Here is a 21,314-nt window from a genome sequence, read left to right on the forward strand (position 1 = left end):
AAATTACCTTTTACATAAATTACGATATCTCCGGAACGGGAAGTCGGATCGACAAAAACAAAAAGCCATTTTAAAGGGGAAGCTTTGCCGCCGCTAACAGTGGTTTAATAATGGAGAAAACACTAGTAGTTTCGGAACTGCAAGTAATTAAAGTTTTAGTAATTTCAATACGCGTTGGTAGTCCGTTTTAGCACGGGAAGCGCCATAAGAGAATTTTTAAAAAATTACCGCTTCATTAAAATTGCGATATCTCCGGAACGGGAAGTCGGATCGACAAAAACAAAAAGCCATTTTAAAGGGGAAGCTTTGCCGCCGCTAACAGTGGTTTAATAATGGAGAAAACACTAGTAGTTTCGGAACTGCAAGTAATTAAAGTTTTAGTAATTTCAATGCGCGTTGGTAGTCCGTTTTAGCACGGGAAGCGCCATAAGAGAATTTTTTAAAAATTACCGCTTCATTAAAATTGCGATATCTTCGGAACGGGAAGTCGGATCGACAAAAACAAAAAGCCATTTTAAAGGGGAAGCTTTGCCGCCGCTAACAGTGGTTTAATAATGGAGAAAACACTAGTAGTTTCGGAACTGCAAGTAATTAAAGTTTTAGTAATTTCAATGCGCGTTGGTAGTCCGTTTTAGCACGGGAAGCGCCATAAGAGAATTTTTTAAAAATTACCGCTTCATTAAAATTGCGATATCTTCGGAACGGGAAGTCGGATCGACAAAAACAAAAAGCCATTTTAAAGGGGAAGCTTTGCCGCCGCTAACAGTGGTTTAATAATGGAGAAAACACTAGTAGTTTCGGAACTGCAAGTAATTAAAGTTTTAGTAATTTCAATGCGCGTTGGTAGTCCGTTTTAGCACGGGAAGCGCCATAAGAGAATTTTTTAAAAATTACCGCTTCATTAAAATTGCGATATCTTCGGAACGGGAAGTCGGATCGACAAAAACAAAAAGCCATTTTAAAGGGGAGGCCTTGCCGCTTCCAACGGTGGATGAATTATAGATAAAGCACTAATAGTTTCGGAACTGCACGCGTCTAAAGTTTAACTATTTTTAATACGCGTTTCTGAGACACTGGACACTGAAGATTCTCTTCTTTCAACTTTGCTATACATATATTTCCTATTTACTAAAGAACATAAATCGTTAACTAGTCTGATGACGGGTCGTGGTAGGTTTAGTGTTAAATACTCCTCAGCTTTTAGACCTGGACTAAATCAGTTTGTGCTATTTATTATTGCGTTTCTAGAGTAATAAATTGAACGCTTTTTCGTACTAGTTCGATGAAATTAAAAAATATCAACGCAAGTATCTCGAGTCCCGGATGACAGATTATTAATATCGTTAAACTAGAGTAACTTTGTTCGAAGGAGATGCTTTTCGTGCAATCATTAACAACGGAGAGATCTTCGAGTGTACCCATTTAAACGCCCCGCCCTATAATTAGCATCGGTCCCATCAGAACTTCAAACGCATCGTAGGATCATGACACGCCATCATTTGCGCAACAATTTTGTTACAAAATCAAGAAGTCCGCGCGCGTATTAAACGGTTGATTACGAACTACTTAACGGAGAAACAACAGGTACGGGTCGACGTCGGAGTTTTTGGGCGTTGATGTTTACCTGACAGTAGCCCACAGATACTCCGTTGCGCGCCAGGACGCTGAGAATGTACTTGTCTCGGGTCTCGCGGTCCAACGGAAGGCGGATTCGAAGCATTCCCGTGTTGGAATCCATCGTTAGATCCGGTTCTTCCTTCGCCAAATAAAACCTCGTTGGCAGTTCACCTGCGAACACAGTTATTATGGTTATTAAACGGCTACAAAGTGGCTTTTTCTCCTGCCTTTCTTTTAAATATCGTTTCACGAACGACCGTCGGAAGCTCGAATCTTTGATGAGAGAAGATAGGGGCCCCGCGATGGGCGCTGCCCGAAGCCTCGTATTAATTTTTTTCCTCGACCTTACCGAACGAAGAGTTCATTCGTTCCTTAAACGGAACGTGCGCGAAACGAACGAATAAGAGGGGTAAAAGAAAAAAATTACGAACGAAAACGAGGCAGACGGGGAGGGGGAAGACCGAATGCGCAAAAATGACGAAAAAACGCGCGGTACACTATGCATAAGCAGGCTGCTCGTTAATTACAACCTCGGGTTGTTCTCACGTGTGCATTTTGCTTCTTTAAATTCTTTCATCCCCGCCGGTGTAAATTGCACGAAAATTTTCGTAATCACCCTACTCCGGGAAGCGCGATCCGCTGCCTCGGGACGCGTGATCGATTGATTGAATCGAATGCGCGCGCGATCTCGCTAAGCACCGTCCCGTGAAACGCATCGCACGCATACGGCGAGCGCATCATCCTTCAACGATCCTACCAATTACCGAGTACCCGGCGCGCACCGTCGAGAATTCGAAACGAGCGACCACTTTTGACTAATTTCCGCCAGAGTGACGGCAGACAGATAGACGTAGGCAATGACGGATGACCGATGGGGAACGCTTAAACGAAAACGAACGCTCCTCGACACTGACCTCGGTCAACTTCTTCGAAGCCAGGCTCCCCAGCCGGGTCTAATGTTCGAAATCGATTAATAGGGAAATCTTTCCGGTCGTTACGTACGTCATCCTTTATTATTATTTAACGATATCCACGCGTTCACGTCCTCCATGCTTGGGGCATCTTGTCCCTCGTATGTTGGTTTTATGTATTTACAAGAACTTACGGTGGACCTTGCTACAACGATGTTGAAGATGTGTTTTATACTCGAATACATCATTTTCGATCCGATAACAAGTAGTTCCGAAGTGGGTTAAAGTTGAATTATGAATATCTACCCGGTTAAGAGTTATTGCCCACCCGTTGCGCTTGGGTGTGCGGCACCTGATGCAATTATGTGTCGCCAATTACAAAACTGTCCTCTGTCTGCCACCCAGCTTGCGGCCTTACAGTCGCGACACTTTGAAGCCGTTTGGTCGTGATTTAATGCCGTGAAATCGCTCGTGAAAGCCAGTCATTTGCAAGAATAAATGTACTAAGGGTACAACGCGTAATTACGGAGAGAATACAAATTTTACACTATAAAAACGAAGTGGAAACACATTGTCATAGCCGAAAATTTTGATGGAATTAAAAAGATTGATCGTGTTTCTTTATACAGGGTGTTCGGCCACCTCTGGGAAAAATTTTAATGGGGGATTCTAGAGGCCAAGATAAGACGAAAATTAAGAATATCAATTTGTTGATGGAGGCTTCGTTAAAAAGTTATTAACAATTAAATTCAAAAATTTCAAATCGTTCTGGAAAAATTATTTTTGGTTGCGGGGGTCAATTACAATCATTTTTGGTGAATACACATATCCCCGAAATCCTACCCTCCTTCGAGAAAAAAATTCGGATAGGTACTGAAATTTTTAGACGAAATTAAAAATTTTTCAAATCGTTCTAAAAAAATTATTTTCGATTGCAAGGGTCGATTATAATCATTTTTGATGAATAGATATACCCCCAAAATCCTACCCAGTTTCGAGAAAAAAATTCGAGAAGGTGTGAAATTTTTCGACAAAATTCAAAATTTTCAAATCATTATAAAAAAATTATTGTTAGTTGCAGGGGTCAATTGTAAGCATTTTTGGTCAATAGACATACCCCCGAAATCCTAACCACTTTCGAGAAAAAAATTCCTTACCGAAAATATCATTCCAGGCCAGAAATGGTTCCCGTAAAATTTCATGCGAATCTTTAAAATGTCATAACTTCTGAACGGATTGGACGATTTTAATGTTTAAAAAAGCAAACTACGCGTATTTTGATGGAGAATATGTACAAATCGCAAAAATATTCGAAAAGTTGGTCTTTGTCCCCGCAAAATGAGAAAAGCCTCATAAAAATGGTCCAATTTTCAAATAGCCATAACTCCTATAATAGTGAATATGTCTCAATGAAACTTTTTTCTGAAGTAGAGTTCATGGGTGCCTACAAAAAAGTATTAGAAAACTTTCTCTGTAGGACGTCAAACGAAATTACTAAAAATCAAAAACGAATTTTTAAGAAAAATTGACAGGGGGTAAGGTGCCTTAATTTTTCGACAAAATTAAAAAATTTCAAATCGTTCTAAAAAAATTATTTCTAGATTCTAGGGTCAATTATAATCATTTTTGGTCAATAGACATACCCCCGAAATCCTACTCAGTTTCGAGAAAAAAATTCAGTACGGTCGGAACTTTAAACGTCAATAACTTCTTAACGAAGCCACCATGAACAAATTAGTATTCTTGATTTTCTTATTATTTTGGGCTTTAGAATCTCCTATTAAAATGTTTCCCAGAGGTGGCTGAACACATATTGGAAACATATTGGAAACGGATAGAATTGGGAAGGTTTTCCAGCAGGAAGGACGACGGGACCGAAATAAAAACGATCCAAAGTGCAATCGCATGACGGACGACGACTCGTAGCGTGTTCCATGCATAACGAGTGCCGTTCCCCGGTCCGCCCACGAGCGACACACCAAGAACCGTAGGGATGTTCCAACGGCGGCCGCGAAACCACGCGGAATCCCACGTGGTATTGTTCTTGCGTCAGACTTCTAGATCGTCTCCGGCTCTTGCACGCGCTATTCAACGCTGCGGAGAACCGTTACCGCTTTGTCTTGGCCGTTACCCCGCGAATATCTCCGTGACATTTACTCGAGAGCCCGATTGATCGATCCTTTGTTGCGTGGCGATCGTTAAGAGCCCGATTTTTCCTCGCCTCTATTCTCCGGCGACACCGTCCAACGTCAGGTAATGAGCACGAGATCGTCAAATAACCCGCCATATTTTACTCAATGGGCCGTCGTGGCATTTTATATTACGGTTCGAATCGTCGAGGAATCGTAAAGGATCTTTTTTATGCGTAATGGATATTACTGTCCCATGCCAATAAATATCTATCCATCCCATTGAAGGGTTCGGTCAGAAAAAGCCACGGCCGTTTCTTGGGTTCGTTCCGTCTGGTACGTACACGCGTTTCATGCGGTACGTCTTTCCGCGGGAAGTCGGTCGATAATTGCTCCCCTCGATCGATCGCACTCTCGATCCAAAACGGGAGATAGCGCGTGTACCGTGGACTGCTGGTACATCGTCCGTGGATGCGTTTCGACAAACGCCTCGCGATCTACCGCGTCGCGATCGTCTCTCCCATGGAACCGATCGAGTTTTTCCGCGCAAGCGGTAGGAAAAACCTGATAGACGCGGAGCAGGCACCGCCTCCGTGGGTTTACGTGGAAGGCAGGAGCTGCCATTTCCACGGTACCCGGTGACGTCGTCCACGTCGAAGCCTTCGGGTTCCTCGCTGACATCGAACGACACCGGTCGTACCGACTGCGCCTTAAAGATGGTACATACTCGCGAGGGAACGTGAACGGCATAATTTATGGGTCGCTATTTATACCCACTCCACTTTATCTCCCCCTCGTTACACCCCTCTACAAGAGGAATTCCCATTAGGAACGGTAAAACAATCTATTTCCCCCCCCCCCCCGTTGGGTTTTCTCAAAGTATGAATATTCTTTTGATGGATCGTGCTCGATATTTACGACTAACAATCGGGTCTACAGCTCGTAATAAACGTTTCTTTAAAAGCTGGGTGATAATAATACAGCTTGCCAATCTGGAATTCACGATCGCTCGTAAATATTAAGAGCAGAACCTTCTACCGAAAGTATATTCGCTATTTTTCTTTTATTTTAAATAGCACGCAGTGAGCCAAATCGCGTCAATTTAACCCCTTGACGTACGATTTACTTCCAAATAATTTTTCGAACGTATATTTAACTTTAAATTCTACAATACCTTTTAAATGAAAAATATGGCGATTTTAATATATAAGACTTGATCGCGAGTGAGTAGACTCATGATTGTGAAACTTGAGAAGAATTTGTACAGCAAGTGGTTCATTTCTGATAGTACTCGTCAATTTTCTAATGGCGTACACACGATTATCGAAGTCTGTCTCGTTTTAAAACTCGTGGGCCTCTAGCGATTTATAAACCGCAGTTTGAGAATTAGATTACCTCGTGTTGCGGAGGACGGAGCGCGAGCTGGAGAATCGCGTGTACCGTTTGGAGCCCTAATAAGCATATTTAAAGGGCCCGGCTCCGGGACAGATGAAATTAATACGAGACTCGTAGTCGGTACTGCGCTCGAGTATGTAACGTTTCCTCTGTACGCGGGTTTAAACGACGCACGCACGCGTTACGCTTGTAAGCGCGCGAGTATTCGCCTTCTGTGCTACCACGGGCCCGACGCCGATCCTGCGAACGCGTACGTGCAGAACGCACACGATCGAGCCACAGTCCGAGCCCTGAAACTTATGCTTGCCAGTGCTCGATAGCCGTGTTATTAAAATTGTTGCAATCTCGTACGCGCGCTGGTAAACGTAGCGTACGTGCACGTCGGTTTCGAGGAACACCGCAAAGCAAATGCGAGAGGACTCGTATCGAACCATCGAAGAGACCTTCCAAACCATATTTTTTTAAAAAGTGAACTTTACGCGCCACGGAACTTTCCATCGTATCCGTCGTACGTTTTCGTTTGCAATTCGACAAGCATTTCATTGCATAAGATTTTAATGGCGTCATTAACACGTTAATTGACAGTCTAAAACCGTAAAATTATTTATGAGACTGAAACTTTGATTTTGGACAATTGTAAACTACGTAACTTAAAACTTGTTGTAGTATTTACTTTCGTGACTTCACTAAAATTTATGAAGCCTGTTCAAATCTATTTTCTTTAATATTTCAATTTGGGAATTAATTATTTTAGTTCCACTGTTAAAAGTTCTGTCACCTATACAGGGTGTTCGGCCATACCTGGGGAAAATTTTAATGGGGGATTCTAGAGGCCAAAATAAGACGAAAATCAAGAATACCAATTTGTTGATGGAGGCTTCGTTGAAAAGTTATTAACGTTTAAAGTTCCGCCAGTACTGAATTTTTTTCTAGAAAGTGGGTAGGATTTCGGGGGTATGTCTATCCACCGAAAATTATTGTAATTGACCCCCGCAACTGAAAATAATTTTTTTAGAACGATTTGAAAAATTTTTCTTTCGTCGAAAAATTTAGGCACCTATCCCCTGTCGATTTTTCTTAAAAATTCGTTTTTGATTTTTAGTAATTTCATTTGACGTCCTACAGAAAAGTTGTCTAATGCTCTACTTCAGAAGAAAGTTTCATTGAAATATATTCACTATTATAGGAGTTATGGCTATTTGAAAAGTGGACCATTTTTATTGGGTTTTTCTCATTTTGCGGGGTCAAGGAACAACTTTTCGAATATTTTTATAATTGCTACATATTCTACACTAAAATACGCGGCGTTTGGCTTTTTGAACATTAAAATCGTCCAATCCGTTCAGAAGTTATGACGTTTTAAAGATTCGCATGAAAATTCAGGCAGACATTTCTGGCCAGAAATTATATTTTCGGTAAGGAATTTTTTTCTCGAAAATGGTTGGGATTTCGAGGGTATGTCTATCCACCGAAAATGATTGTAAATGACCCCCGCAACTGAAAATAATTTTTTTAGAACGATTTGAAAAATTTTTCTTTCGTCGAAAAATTTAGGCACCTACCCCCTGTCGATTTTTCTTAAAAATTCGTTTTTGATTTTTAGTAATTTCATTTGACGTCCTACAGAAAAGTTGTCTAATGCTCTACTTCAGAAATAAGTTTCATTGAAATATATTCACTATTATAGGAGTTATGGCTATTTGAAAAATGGACCATTTTTATTGGGTTTTTCTCATTTTGCATAGTCAAGGAACAACTTTTCGAATATTTTTATAATTGCTACATATTCTACACTAAAATACGCGGCGTTTGGCTTTTTGAACATTAAAATCGTCCAATCCGTTCAGAAGTTATGACGTTTTAAAGATTCGCATGAAAATTCAGGCAGACATTTCTGGCCAGAAATTATATTTTCGGTAAGTAATTTTTTTCTCAAAAATGGTTAGGATTTCGAGGGTATGTCTATTGACCAAAAATGATTGTAATTGACCCCCGCATCTGAAAATAATTTTTTTAGAACGATTTGAAAAATTTTTCTTTCGTCGAAAAATTTAGGCACCTATCCCCTGTCGATTTTTCTTAAAAATTCGTTTTTGATTTTTAGTAATTTCATTTGACGTCCTACAGAAAAGTTGTCTAATGCTCTACTTCAGAAAAAAGTTTCATTGAAATATATTCACTATTATAGGAGTTATGGCTATTTGAAAAGTGGACCATTTTTATTGGGTTTTTCTCATTTTGCGGGGTCAAGGAACAACTTTTCGAATATTTTTATAATTGCTACATATTCTACACTAAAATACGCGGCGTTTGGCTTTTTGAACATTAAAATCGTCCAATCCGTTCAGAAGTTATGACATTTTAAAGATTCGCATGAAATTTTACCATTTTTGGCCTGGAATGATATTTTCGGTAAGGAATTTTTTTCTCAAAAATGGTTAAGATTTCGAGGGTATGTCTATTGACCAAAAATGATTATAATTGGTCCCTGCAATCAAAAATAATTTTTTTATAACGATTTGAAAATTTTGAATTTTGTCGAAAAATTTCACACCTTCTCGAATTTTTTTCTCGAAACTGGGTAGAATTTCGGGGGTATATCTATTCATCAAAAATGATTATAATCGACCCTTGCAATCGAAAATAATTTTTTTGGAACGATTTGAAAAATTTTTAATTTCGTCTAAAAATTTTTTTTTTTACATTGCTCCATATTTTGAAAATATTTATATTAAGTTATTACTAGAAAATGTAAGTTTTATCGGCTCTATGTTTGAAGAGGATCGTCGGAACGCTTGAAAATTAATTTAAAGAAAATTCAGAGAAAAAGGAAGCTTTCGGGTGTTGGATTTCGCGGGGCCCAACAAGATGTCCGCCTTCTGGGACTAATCGTAAAGCGTAATTGGCAAGCAGCGCCACGGAAGGGGCAGCGGATCGCGTTGGAAACACGCATCGCGTGGGTAGTAGTGTTGGTTCGAAAGGGGGATAGAGCGAGACGGAGGAACACGCACATCGACACGCTGTACCTACACCCATCGGCATTCGGTACCCGTGTTATTAAACGTCCGCGTTATCTTTTTCCATCGACTCTCGCCGCGAGAGGAGGGTCCACCCGATCCTGTACTACTCTCCGTATATAATTACGATTTACTTCGCATCCCAATACGGCAAAATCGTCCGCGTGTCCGTGGCGATTCCCGGCCTCGTACGCAGTTCTCGGACTGGAAACGAGATTGCACCGGCCAGCGCGGATAATCGTCGCGGCGTTTTAAACGGCAATATAAACAAACGCGATCGCTCCCTTCGCGCCCATCTATTTATCGATAATCGTTAAATTATAATCGGCCGTTGGGACCGTGCGCAAGCGTTTCGTCGAACCCTTCTGGGGACACGAGACTCTGCAAATAAGCCGAGAAATTTTATCGCGACTTTACGCGGTTTCCTGAAGCCACCACTCGCTAATCCGGACACGGACGTCCAATAATTCGATGCAGCTCGTATCTCTCGAGACGCCACCGATCTCGCCCCTCCGATTTCGAATAAAGTAAAACTTCCTTGCGTCGCGTGCCGAAATTTAACGTTCAAGTCAAAATTGAAGTTGTCCGCCCCCCCCCCCGTCCGTTCATCGAGGGAATAAATTACGATCCGCGGCGCAGTCGGTGAACGGGTTTTTCACCCGCGGTGCCGACTCGAGAGGGCTTCGTCACCCCGGTTACACAGGCGTCCCTCCGGGGTGCCTACGTGGGTGTAACGAAGACAAATCGCTCGCGTATTTGATTAATTCGCGGAGATCGCCGGTCCAGTCCGGTCCCTCGAAGCCCTCGTGGCCCACGTCTGGCCACCCCCCCTCCCCCCGTTTTCCTTGCCTCCGCCTTTCCGTTCGCCAGCCCGTCCCCGCGAGTCCGTGGATCGAATCCAGAGCGAGTTTTTACTAGCTGGGAGCCCGCAATCCGCGCATCATCGATTCCCAGCCCTCTCGAGCCATCCACGATGACAGGCTCGAGACACGGGAAACTCATCCCCTCGTGAAAATATCAGGGCTTGGTGGATAACTTCCGGTTGCTGTTTGGCGGAGCCAGAGATCTAATAAATATAAATTTTTTAACGATGCCCAACAGTCGATCGATCCAAGCATTTCCTGACGTATCGAGTTCCCAATGTCATTAACTGGTGCCTTTCGCGCGGGGAATGGCCCCGGGGAGCCCGAGTGGCTAAGCACTCGGAGAAACATCGTACCATAAAATAATAATTAGAAACGAGATAGAATTATACAGGTAATCTCCTGTCCAGTTAACAAAATATGTTGTTGCTCCGCGGGAGGAACTGCCTTCCGCGAACAGTTATAATTTCATTCCAGCGATCATAACCACCGGCCGTAACAAGATAATAATGATCATTAAACGATATAAAAGTTCGCCCGACGATTTCATTCGATCTTCGCCTACAGCAAAATTACAGCCCCAGTTGTTAGAATCACTCTCTAAACGTCGTTTATAATCAGAAGGGTTAATAGAAAGCTCCGGGAGTCGTATTTCGTGCCCGATCGCGTTGCGCCCGTTCCGGCGAATGGGACTTCGGGGGACCCCGCGGTATCGTATTAAAGATGCGTATCTGATCAGTCCTCGTAATTTTTAATCGCCCCGGACACAGATACGCGGCATTAGATTGCTTCTAATCTCTCAATCTGCAGGGTCATAAAGTTCCATTAGCATTGCAAATCCAATCGTCGCCCGAATCTCGACGGCCGAACGACCAATTCAATCTGGCTACGCGGGATACTACACGTTCGTTCGATCCACTTTCCCAACGCTGTGCCCTCCTTAACCGTGGCAATCCCTTCGACCTGGTAACGTTTACTCGATTTTCGTTTGTTCCGGATAATGGCAGAAACGATTCTGTGCACATTAATTCATCTTTCCATAAATACCCTCCCCTATCAGAGAAGGGTTTGAGGAAGACGGCAGGCCAGAAAAGCGCGTCAGTGGCCACGCGTATAAGGATAAGAATTTTGCCCATCTCTGGTTCCGCCAGTGAATGGTTCGCCGATGTACTCTGGCGCCATAGTGTGGGTTCGCGTACGCGTGCGTACACGTGCTCAGGATATATCCTCGTAACACCTCGTATCCGTGCAACACCTCGTACCACAACGTGGCCTCTAGCCGTGCACCGACAATGCGAGTCGGTAGAGAAACTCGTCGAGAGCTCACCGATTCAGAATAATCCCGCGGTCCCCACCCTTATTTACAATCTATCCGCGTCTCGTTCTTTGCCGCGAGTTCTGTTTATCCGCTGTCCTTCCTATTCGCCTCTCTCTCCGTTCGTTGCACGGGGTCCCATGGTATACGGTCGCGTCTCACCATCGAGGTCTACCACGAGGCAATGGTAACCCTCCCGACGCCGTGTTTCCTCGCGAGCGACGTCGTGCCAGCCCTTTTTATCCTCTCCTCTCCTCTCTCTCTCTGTCCCCCTTTGAGCCTCTCCCCGTCCCGTTCGGCCGTTCCCTTGCTCGTTCCCTCTCAATCGCACAAATGGAATTCATTTCTAGTTCCTTGACTCCCGTTCCCGTGCTCCTTTTCTTGTCTCCCGCGCTCTCTGTTCGCCGTTCGCGCGCGACGACGCCTCGTCCTGCTTCCGCTCGGCTCGTTCTCACGTGCAGGACGCGGCCCGGTCTCCTCTCTAAGCTCTGCCTCCGCGGGGACGAGCACTTTCTGTCATCGCGACCGTTTATTTTGCATCGATAGCTTACCCGATGCTCGATCGTCGCCACCCTCGTATAAACGAGCCGACTATTGCACCCGTGGATCGCGACCAGGGACGGATCTATCGCCAACCTTCGATCCCTCAGTACTCTATATTTTTATTTATAGCAACGATACTCTTGGTATCACACGGATAGTGCAATCAAAAGGGGATGAATCTACGTAAAAAGATGTTGAAACCTTCAGCTTCGAGTCCCTCGGTACTAGACCCTAAATACTCGACATTTTCATCGTCCATGTTACCATTAAGTGTCATTCTAATGCACAGAGTGGTATCTGATAGTGCAAGTCAAAAGGGGATGAATCTACGTAAAAAGATATTGGAATCTTCAGCTTCGAGTCCCTCGGTACTAGACATCGCTAAGTACTCGATATTTTTGCAAGTCAAAAGGGGAGGAATCTACGTAAAAAGATATTGGAACCTTCAGCTTCTAGTCCCCTGGTACTAGACCCTAAATACTCGACATTTTCATCGTCCATGTTACCATTAAGTGTCATTCTAATGCACAGAGTGGTATCTGATAGTGCAAGTCAAAAGGGGATGAATCTACGTAAAAAGATATTGGAATCTTCAGCTTCGAGTCCCTCGGTACTAGACATCGCTAAGTACTCGATATTTTTGCAAGTCAAAAGGGGAGGAATCTACGTAAAAAGATATTGGAACCTTCAGCTTCTAGTCCCCTGGTACTAGACCCTAAAAACTCGATATTTTCATCGTCCATGTTACCATTAAGTGTCATTCTAATGCACAGAGTGGTATCTGATAGTGCAAGTCAAAAGGGGATGAATCTACGTAAAAAGATATTGGAATCTTCAGCTTCGAGTCCCTCGGTACTAGACATCGCTAAGTACTCGATATTTTTGCAAGTCAAAAGGGGAGGAATCTACGTAAAAAGATATTGGAACCTTCAGCTTCTAGTCCCCTGGTACTAGACCCTAAAAACTCGATATTTTCATCGTCCATGTTACCATTAAGTATCATTCTAATGCACAGAGTGGTATCTGATAGTGCAAGACAAAAGGGGATGAATCTATATAAAAAGATATGGGAATCTTCAGCTTCGAGTCCCTCAGTACTAGACATCCCTAGAGTACTCGATATTTTTGCAAGTCAAAAGGGGATGAATTTACGTAAAAAGATGTTGGAGTCTTCAGCTTCGAGTCCCTCGGTACTAGACCCTAAATACTCGACATTTTCATCGTCCATGTTACCATTAAGTGTCATTCTAATACACAGAGTGGTATCTGATAGTGCAAATCGAAAGGAGAAGTTAGAAATCTACTGTGATCGATGTGAAAGATTCATAGATAACTATATCATAGACAGTACCAATGCTTGTCTAATTATTCATTCTGTCTGTTCATTTGACTACATGCTTTACTATATATACTGTAAAATATTCATTATTTTTATATCCCAGAAAAATACTGTATCTATACTTTGCTCAGAATAACTTTGGTCGTACCAAAGGGTTAATATTTGCAATTACGTAGCTCGTTCTATGGAATACGTAGAAAATGCAAATTCAAACGACGTTTGCTGCTGGCTAGGAAAAGCTTTCTATCCAATAACAAGCGAGATCGTATTATATAACAATTTTATAGCCAGAGAACATTGCTGTTAAACTAATTGACAGTTTATGGGGCTATAAAAATAGATTCGCGCGCAGGAAGTGTGCTAGAGCTTAAAATAAATTGTAAATTAGCGTAAAACGAGCTGAAATAAAGACAACGTAAGCTTAACCATGCCCCGTAACCTGTAATCGCGTGTTCGCAACTAAGTACGGTAAAAGCATTACGTATATTTATGAAGTGCGATACTGCAATTTGGATCGAAAATTATGACGCAAAGATGCGGGCAAATATTAACGAGAATCGCGAGCTGTGGCCGTCTGGGAAACGAACGATTCAAAAGCCTCGTCGGATTTCGTTTCTGACAATCGGTTCGTCCGGAATTAAAACATATGAAAGGCTGTCACGCGTCCAAAAGGATCTCGTCCATGGGAGAGTCCAGCAAATAATAGACTCTATTCAAGAGAAAACGTCCTTACAATCGAATATATTTGGGTCAAGAAGAGTCCTTGAGTACCAGTTCCTCTGCGACTCGAGAATGATGTCTAATAAGCTGGGATATCGTGTCACCAGGGGGTGGAAACAATGTTCGCGATCCTGGGTGCGGGAGATTATAGGCTCCCAAGCCTCAGGAACTCAACGTCAGGCGTCAGAAAGGGTCCCTGGAGGAGTCCAGCAAATAATAGACTATTCAAAAGGAGAGACGTCTTTACGATCAAACATATTCTGGCCAAGAAGACGAAGAATACTTTCGTATGGTACCGTGAGAGAAAATATATTTCTAAACAATTTAAAATTCGTCTCGATTGACTCGTTCGTAGCTGGTAATAAAACACGATCCCATCCTACTGTGCGAACGATAATGAAATTCAAGCGACGAAGCTCATAATAGAGGAATGTCCAGCGCGGAAGAACCTGCATGAGGAAGACAATCCGGCAACTATCTTGAAATATCTGGTACAACGACTCCCGGGTGTCGTATTCGTAGATCGTTTAGCCGGAGAACGATTCGAGCGGTCGGTAGTAACGAAACGGTTAATAAACGGCAACGCTACGCCATTCGGTCGAGACATCCGTTGGCTCGTTCGATCATCGCGTGCAGAATAGTCGTTGGGCTATGTTAAAGAAGAGCCTGGAACTGGTAGCAGTTTTTGCATGGCTTCTATTCCTCCTCGCGGACTAATTTTCTCTGCCACGTATAGGCGTGGCACGATACGCCGGGGCGAAGACATTTCCAGAAACAATCTCATCGAGCTGAAATTAATAATCGCTTCCTTCTGGAGAACATATTCTTCGCCATGCTCGTTAGACTTTCGTGATCGATCGAGCGGGAGTAATCCCAGCGGCGGGACAGAGAATGGCGTACGATATTAGTCTCTAAACATCGCGTTTTAATTGCTCTGTTCGTTCCGAGCGGACAAGAAGGAAACGAAGAAACGAAGCGGTAGCGAACGTGGGGGGGGGGGGGGAGAAAAAAACCGGTGCACCGAGTTTCACAAGGAGAAACATTCCGGGTTAAGAAAACTCGCGATAAATTACAGACTGACGATTCGATCACGCCGTATAAGGACGCGGTAGAGTTCCCTTGCCTACGCTGCTGCAGCTACGACACGCTTGTATACCTCACAGAGAGTTTCTCTTATTTTGCTAATTAGCTCGTAACGGGCCATCCCACTCGAGGTCGTACGGTGGCTGGGCCCCGTAGGCCGTCCTCAGGGGCGGCACCGTGGCCGTCGATCGCCCCGACCACGTAAAACGCGCGTTTACGACCGCGGAGGAAAGCTCGTAATCGCCTTCGGTGAATACTTTGTCACCTCGCTCGGTCCTTTTTCGCGGACACCGAAACGGCCCGCCGACCGGGACATTCACGACCGAATTACGAGCCGTTTCGCTCTAAATAGGAGGTTCGTTCCTTCGGGGACGCCCGTCACCCCGCGCGTCCCGCGCCGGCGGACCGTGGGCCCGAAAGGATCGGGCATCCTCGTTTCACGGTCGCGATTTCCGACGCGGCGTCCCGCGCGATCGATTTCGGAATGTCCCGGGGCCCCCGGCTCTCGGCGGCCAATAAAAGCCCGACCGTTTGCATAAATTCGTGGATTTTTAATTGGACCGGGTAGCCAGCCTCCGCCGGTTATAGCGATCGATCGAGATAACGCCGATCGGGACTTGACGCCGAGCGAAACGGAATCGAATCCGCCCGCCGTTCGTTAATTAGGGAACGGCGCGCGATGAAATTTTCGAAAATACAGTTCGCCCCGTTGATTCACTGGACCCGCGGAGGCGTGCTTTTTCCATTAACAAGACATTATCGCGCAACGTAATCGTTATTTTCCATTTTTCTCGCGCGAGTGTAGAAGCTGCAACGCTCGTAACGATGAAATAAGACGGAATGAAGTTGTTAACCCCTCGGGATCGAGTTCGCGGTGGATCCGAACGATCGGTTGCCCGCAGGACTGTAACACTCGTCGACACGTCGTACCGTCATCGGTCTTTAAGGACGATTCCAAGCCGGAGGGTCGTAAAACCTCGCGGAAACCGAGTCCACGGATACGTGTCTCGAATTCCGCGCGCTCGAAGGACGACCCCCGAGTGCCAGATTTACGAAAATCGTCGAACGGAACGACGCCTGACGACGATAGGGACGTGCCTCCGCGAACCGGCGACACTATTCTTCCGCGCCACGAAAAACGATCTCGTAATTAAATAATGATGATTAGCCGTGGGTCGTGGTAGCGTCCAGCGACGCGACGAATGCGATGAAGAAGCGATACCGTGGCGAAGGTATGCTGTCGTTGACGGGGGTCTCGCTCGTCCCCCTTTTCCTCGCGATCGTTCGTTTCGTCTCCCTTTGCCCCGAGCACGCCTTCTCCGGTTCTCTTTAGCGCATCAACGCCGTCCGTCCGGCGTTTACCGTCCACCTTACGGCTATATCGACGTGCCCTGGCACGTACACGCCGCCGCGTACGCTACGCGACGGAATATTTATTTCCGGATTATGCAGAGGGGCGGAACGATTCGCCTGGTATCGGTCGAACGCGCGGCCACCGCGGATCGGTTGGAAATACGAACGTACAAATTGCAACGGGCGAGCTGGTGGTTCTCACAACCGGGAGACCCGCGGAGGATTTCTCTCCGACGCGGGTAACAGCGGAACGAACGTGTAGCCGGCGCACAATAGCGCAAGAAATGCAAGCATCGAGACCGGTAAACAAACGAATAGAGCCACGTACATGCGTAAAACGTCCCCGGTGCACGGGACGCGGCTAAATGGTCTGGCATGGCGGACGGTTCTACAGAAAGGGGCGCGCACCGGGGATAAGAAGAAGAAGAGGGCTCGGAGGGCGGCAAGAACGACAAGACAATGGACGGCGACAATAAGGTTGCGCGCAGCTTGCAACCGAGCGAAAATAAAATGATGCTCGACATTAGCTACCGTTGTCTAGCGCCCGCGCCACTCTCGCCGCTCCTATCTCCAACTACGTCTACGCGCAACAGAGGGATCGTTAAGGGAACGCTCTGAAACACGTCTTTTATTCGTTCTTAATATTTCCACGACGAAGGTTTCGACGATGCATGTTCGAGGCGCTCCGGGGCAGGAGAAGTGCCGACCATATGGCTGGAACACGAGCCCCGAGTTAATCGTCCTTTCTGCGAATCCTAATATTCAGCCGGGCCGCGGTGCAGAAAGGAACTGCAAGAATTTCGTATTTAGACGCTGCATGATTGAACGGGAGTGTAGAGTTTCGCCACACATCGCGTCGTTTCTCACCTACGTTGGCCATCCTTCCCGCCCCCCCTACCGCCGCCTTCAACAATCTCATCTAGGATTACCCCGCAGTAATTCTCCTTCCTCGAAATTCCAAGGGCGGCGAGAGCGGGGCAGAAACGGGAAAGGGGATCGAATCGCCGAAGGATCGGAGGAAGAGCGAGAAAAAGATATATGGAGGAGCGCGTGCATGCACGGAGAGCGCACAGAGGACCCTCCGCTCTCTAGACCGTGAGATGGTAAACGGCGATAACGAGGCGCGAGATAAGAGTCGAGGAAGGCGCATCATAGGGCCCTAGCGCGCGGAGAAACGGGGCCCCGACTCGCTCTCATCGCGCCTCGTAGCGCTGCCCTATCTAAGCATCTATATGTTCGCACGCACACTCCCCGACCCCGAGAGAGCACCCATGGACCTTTGAACGCCTTGCTCGCAGCTTTTCGAGACGCCATAGACTCTCCAGAATCCATCCACACCACCAGATTCCTTTCAAATCAGGATCTAGAATTAAATAACTCGTAAAAGTTTACTGGAACAATGTATTCTTCTGGGGCTATTTACGAGATTAAGGAATAACATTTCGAATATTCTTAGAATTTCTCTATATTCTTCACTAAAATACGCGTTGTTTGCCTTTCGATTCATTAAAATCCTCCAATCCGTTCAGGAGTTATGATGTTTCAAATTTCGGAGAAATTTCTTGCTCATTGTATTTTCGGTAAAGAATTTTTTTCTCGAAACTGAGCAGGATTTCAAGGGTATGTGTGTTCACCAAAAATGATTATAATCCACCCCAGCAGCCAAAAATAATTTTTCTAGAATAATTTGAAATTTTCTTTTTCGCCGAAAATTTCAAGGGAGTGTGCATTCTTGATCAGACATGGTATTTTCGCTAAGGAATTTTTTTCCAGAAACTGAGCAGGATTTCAAAGGTATGTGTGTTCACCAAAAATGATTATAATCCACTCCCGTAGCCAAAAATAATTTTTCTAGAATAATTTGAAATTTTCTTTTTCGCCGAAAATTTCAGGGGAGTGTGCATTCTTGCTCATTGTATTTTCGTTAAGGAATTTTTTTCTCGAAACCGAGCAGGATTTCAAAGGTATGTGTGTTCACCAAAAATGATTATAATCCACCCCCGCAGCCAAAAATAATTTTTCTAGAATAATTTGAAATTTTCTTTTTCGCCGAAAATTTCAGGGAAGTGTGCATTCTTGCTCATTGTATTTTCGCTAAGGAATTTTTTTCTCGAAACCGAGCAGGATTTCAAAGGTATGTGTGTTCACCAAAAATGATTATAATCCACCCCAGCAGCCAAAAATAATTTTTCTAGAATAATTTGAAATTTTCTTTTTCGCCAAAAATTTCAGGGAAGTGTGCATTCTTGCTCATTGTATTTTCGTTAAGGAATTTTTTTCTCGAAACCGAGCAGGATGTCAAGGGTATTTGTGTTCACCAAAAATGATTATAATCCACCCCCGTAACCAAAAATAATTTTTCTAGAATAATTTGAAATTTTCTTTTTCGCCAAAAATTTCAGGGAAGTGTGCATTCTTGCTCATTGTATTTTCGTTAAGGAATTTTTTTCTCGAAACCGAGCAGGATGTCAAGGGTATTTGTGTTCACCAAAAATGATTATAATCCACCCCCGTAACCAAAAATAATTTTTCTAGAATAATTTGAAATTTTCTTTTTCGCCAAAAATTTCAGGGAAGTGTGCATTCTTGCTCATTGTATTTTCGTTAAGGAATTTTTTTCTCGAAACCGAGCAGGATTTCAAAGGTATGTGTGTTCACCAAAAATGATTATAATCCACCCCCGCAGCCAAAAATAATTTTTCTAGAATAATTTGAAATTTTCTTTTTCGCCGAAAATTTCAGGGGAGTGTGCATTCTTGCTCATTGTATTTTCGTTAAGGAATTTTTTTCTCGAAACCGAGCAGGATTTCAAAGGTATTTGTGTTCACCAAAAATGATTATAATCCACCCCCGCAGCCAAAAATAATTTTTCTGGAATAATTTGAAATTTTCTTTTTCGCCGAAAATTTCAGGGAAGTGTGCATTCTTGCTCATTGTATTTTCGCTAAGGAATTTTTTTCTCGAAACCGAGCAGGATTTCGGGGGTATGTGTATTCACCAAAAATGATCGTATTCGACCCCTGTAACTGAAAATAATTTTTAAGATAAAGTTCACCTACCCCCTGTCGATTTTTCAATCCCTCCCACAGTCAACTCGCATATATTTACGCGCAGTGAATATTTTCTCAACTGACCGGCGTATGGTGGTCCGTAAGGTGTGAGATCTACCCGTATACCACGTATACAAGACTCTTGAAACGTTCGTAGACGTGTTTTTTCTAGTCATTGTATTCGAACGATTAATATCGTTCGAGAACGGAGAAAACGCGGAGCGTGGAAACGGGTCGGCCACATCGACGCCGCTGTGCAGAAATTTGTTTCGATCTGCGGCCCAGGGGGCAGGGGGCTCGTTACTAAAGCGAATTGAAATTGCAACGTTGAAAAAGTCACGAGTCTTTCGATGCCCGATGGAGTAAAAAACGCAACGTTTTACGAGCGCCGACTTCGTGTTTACCGGGAGGCGGAGGCTGTCGGGCCTTAAACGGCGATGAACAATGAGCTCGCCACACCTGTGAGTTATTAAACCGTCTTCGCGTACCTGCTTTACGAACTGTGAAAATTTCTATGCCGGCCCCGAGAGTCAAGTGGTTGCAATATTTCACGCGCGGACGGACCCGGCTGAACTTTCTCATGATTCCTCGTAACGAATCAACGGGTTGGGGAGACCCGACGATTAGGCCACGTCTGTTTCGAACGTTGGCGCGAGGTCCTCGTTCGAGGATTAATAATCGTAATAAATTGCCGCGGTGCTCGCTGGGTCCGATAGTTTGCTAATCACTCTAGATATTACGAGACGGTACACTTCGAGGGTCTGCAGAATATATTTCCCTATTTGAACTGAATTTCATTTAAAGTTTAGCTCGTCCCTGGTTCCTCTGTGGTCAAATCTTGTCGATAGGGCACCGTCTCTGTTATCTATTCTCTCGGAATAAGAGAGCAGGGGGCTTGGTAGCACGGGACACGAAATTCCAGGAACGGAATTACGCAAATCAGACTGCGGGCATTCGTCCTGCCGTGGCAGAGAGACTCCTCTCGCTATCTTTCCCCGCGGATCTCGCAGCTCGGTTTAGGTTGGGCTGGCTCGTTCTCGGGATGCAAAGGCAGCAGCCACGGACCCCGAAGAGGCTGGTGAAATTTGCAAGTCCGGCGAAAGCACGATGCGCGCACGGGTCCGCACGATCGGAGGAAGGGAAGATCCGAGGATCGGAGTGGAAAAGGAACAGAAGGACCGAACGAACCCCGGCGAATCGACCGCGTCACGACGCCGGAATACTTCATCTTCGAGTAGGAAAGAACTCCTGCTTTTTGCGTCATCCCTGTTCCGACCGACGAGAATTCCGACCCCGCTTTATCCCCGACGTTGTCGCGTTTTATATCGCACTCCTGGCCCACAAATTTTCTGCTCTCCCGGGGACGTGTCACGGCCACTCGGCCACGAGATTCTTTACACTAATGACATTTTATGTGTTTCCCACGTCGTTTCTTTCGACGGAATATCCGAACAATGCTCTGGAACTGGTCTCGTTCCCGTTCGAGCACGAGAAAGTTAAGGAACGTTTCGTATCGAGATTTTGTCTCTAGCAAAATGTGACAAATAATTGCATTAGGTTTTCCAGTATCGGTAAATATAAATTTCTTTTTTTTTCAATTCACCGATCGAAGGAGGAACCTCCAACGAGGGGGGGATTTAGGCGAATTTTATCCGTGGTCGTAACATACGGATCGTTCCTCGAATTATATCTCCGTCTATCTTTATAGACACCGTCGAACGACGCCACTGCTCGTTGATCTTTATATGGCATCGTCGTTAAATTCGTTAAAGACTAACGATGTGTCGGCGGGATAAGATTAGCCCCGTCCGCTTAGGTCGTTTTCAAAAACTCGAAATCGTTCGCCCGAGATCGAGAGTGTCGCGCGATAACGCCGCTCGGGCTCTCGTTTTTATTCGATCTACAAATTATTCCGAAACGGGCGTTAATACCGGACGACGTTCGATCAAACCCCGGGGCACTCGATAGAAATCGTTGTT

At 44.7% G+C, this 21,314-nt stretch overlaps 1 protein-coding gene across 1 annotated transcript in view; it reads right to left on the reverse strand.

The window, feature by feature from the left end:
• Ds (dachsous cadherin-related 1) overlaps positions 1–21,314 on the reverse strand; it is a 367,500-nt gene that overhangs the window by 43,698 nt on the left and 302,488 nt on the right. The window contains exon 4 of the mRNA XM_076773071.1: positions 1,625–1,788. Within this exon, the coding sequence (XP_076629186.1) occupies positions 1,625–1,788 (164 nt within the window). The remainder of the gene's footprint in view (positions 1–1,624; positions 1,789–21,314) is intronic.

The sequence above is a fragment of the Colletes latitarsis genome, chromosome 9 (genome assembly GCF_051014445.1).
Source record: "Colletes latitarsis isolate SP2378_abdomen chromosome 9, iyColLati1, whole genome shotgun sequence".
NCBI classification, from domain to species: domain Eukaryota; kingdom Metazoa; phylum Arthropoda; class Insecta; order Hymenoptera; family Colletidae; genus Colletes; species Colletes latitarsis.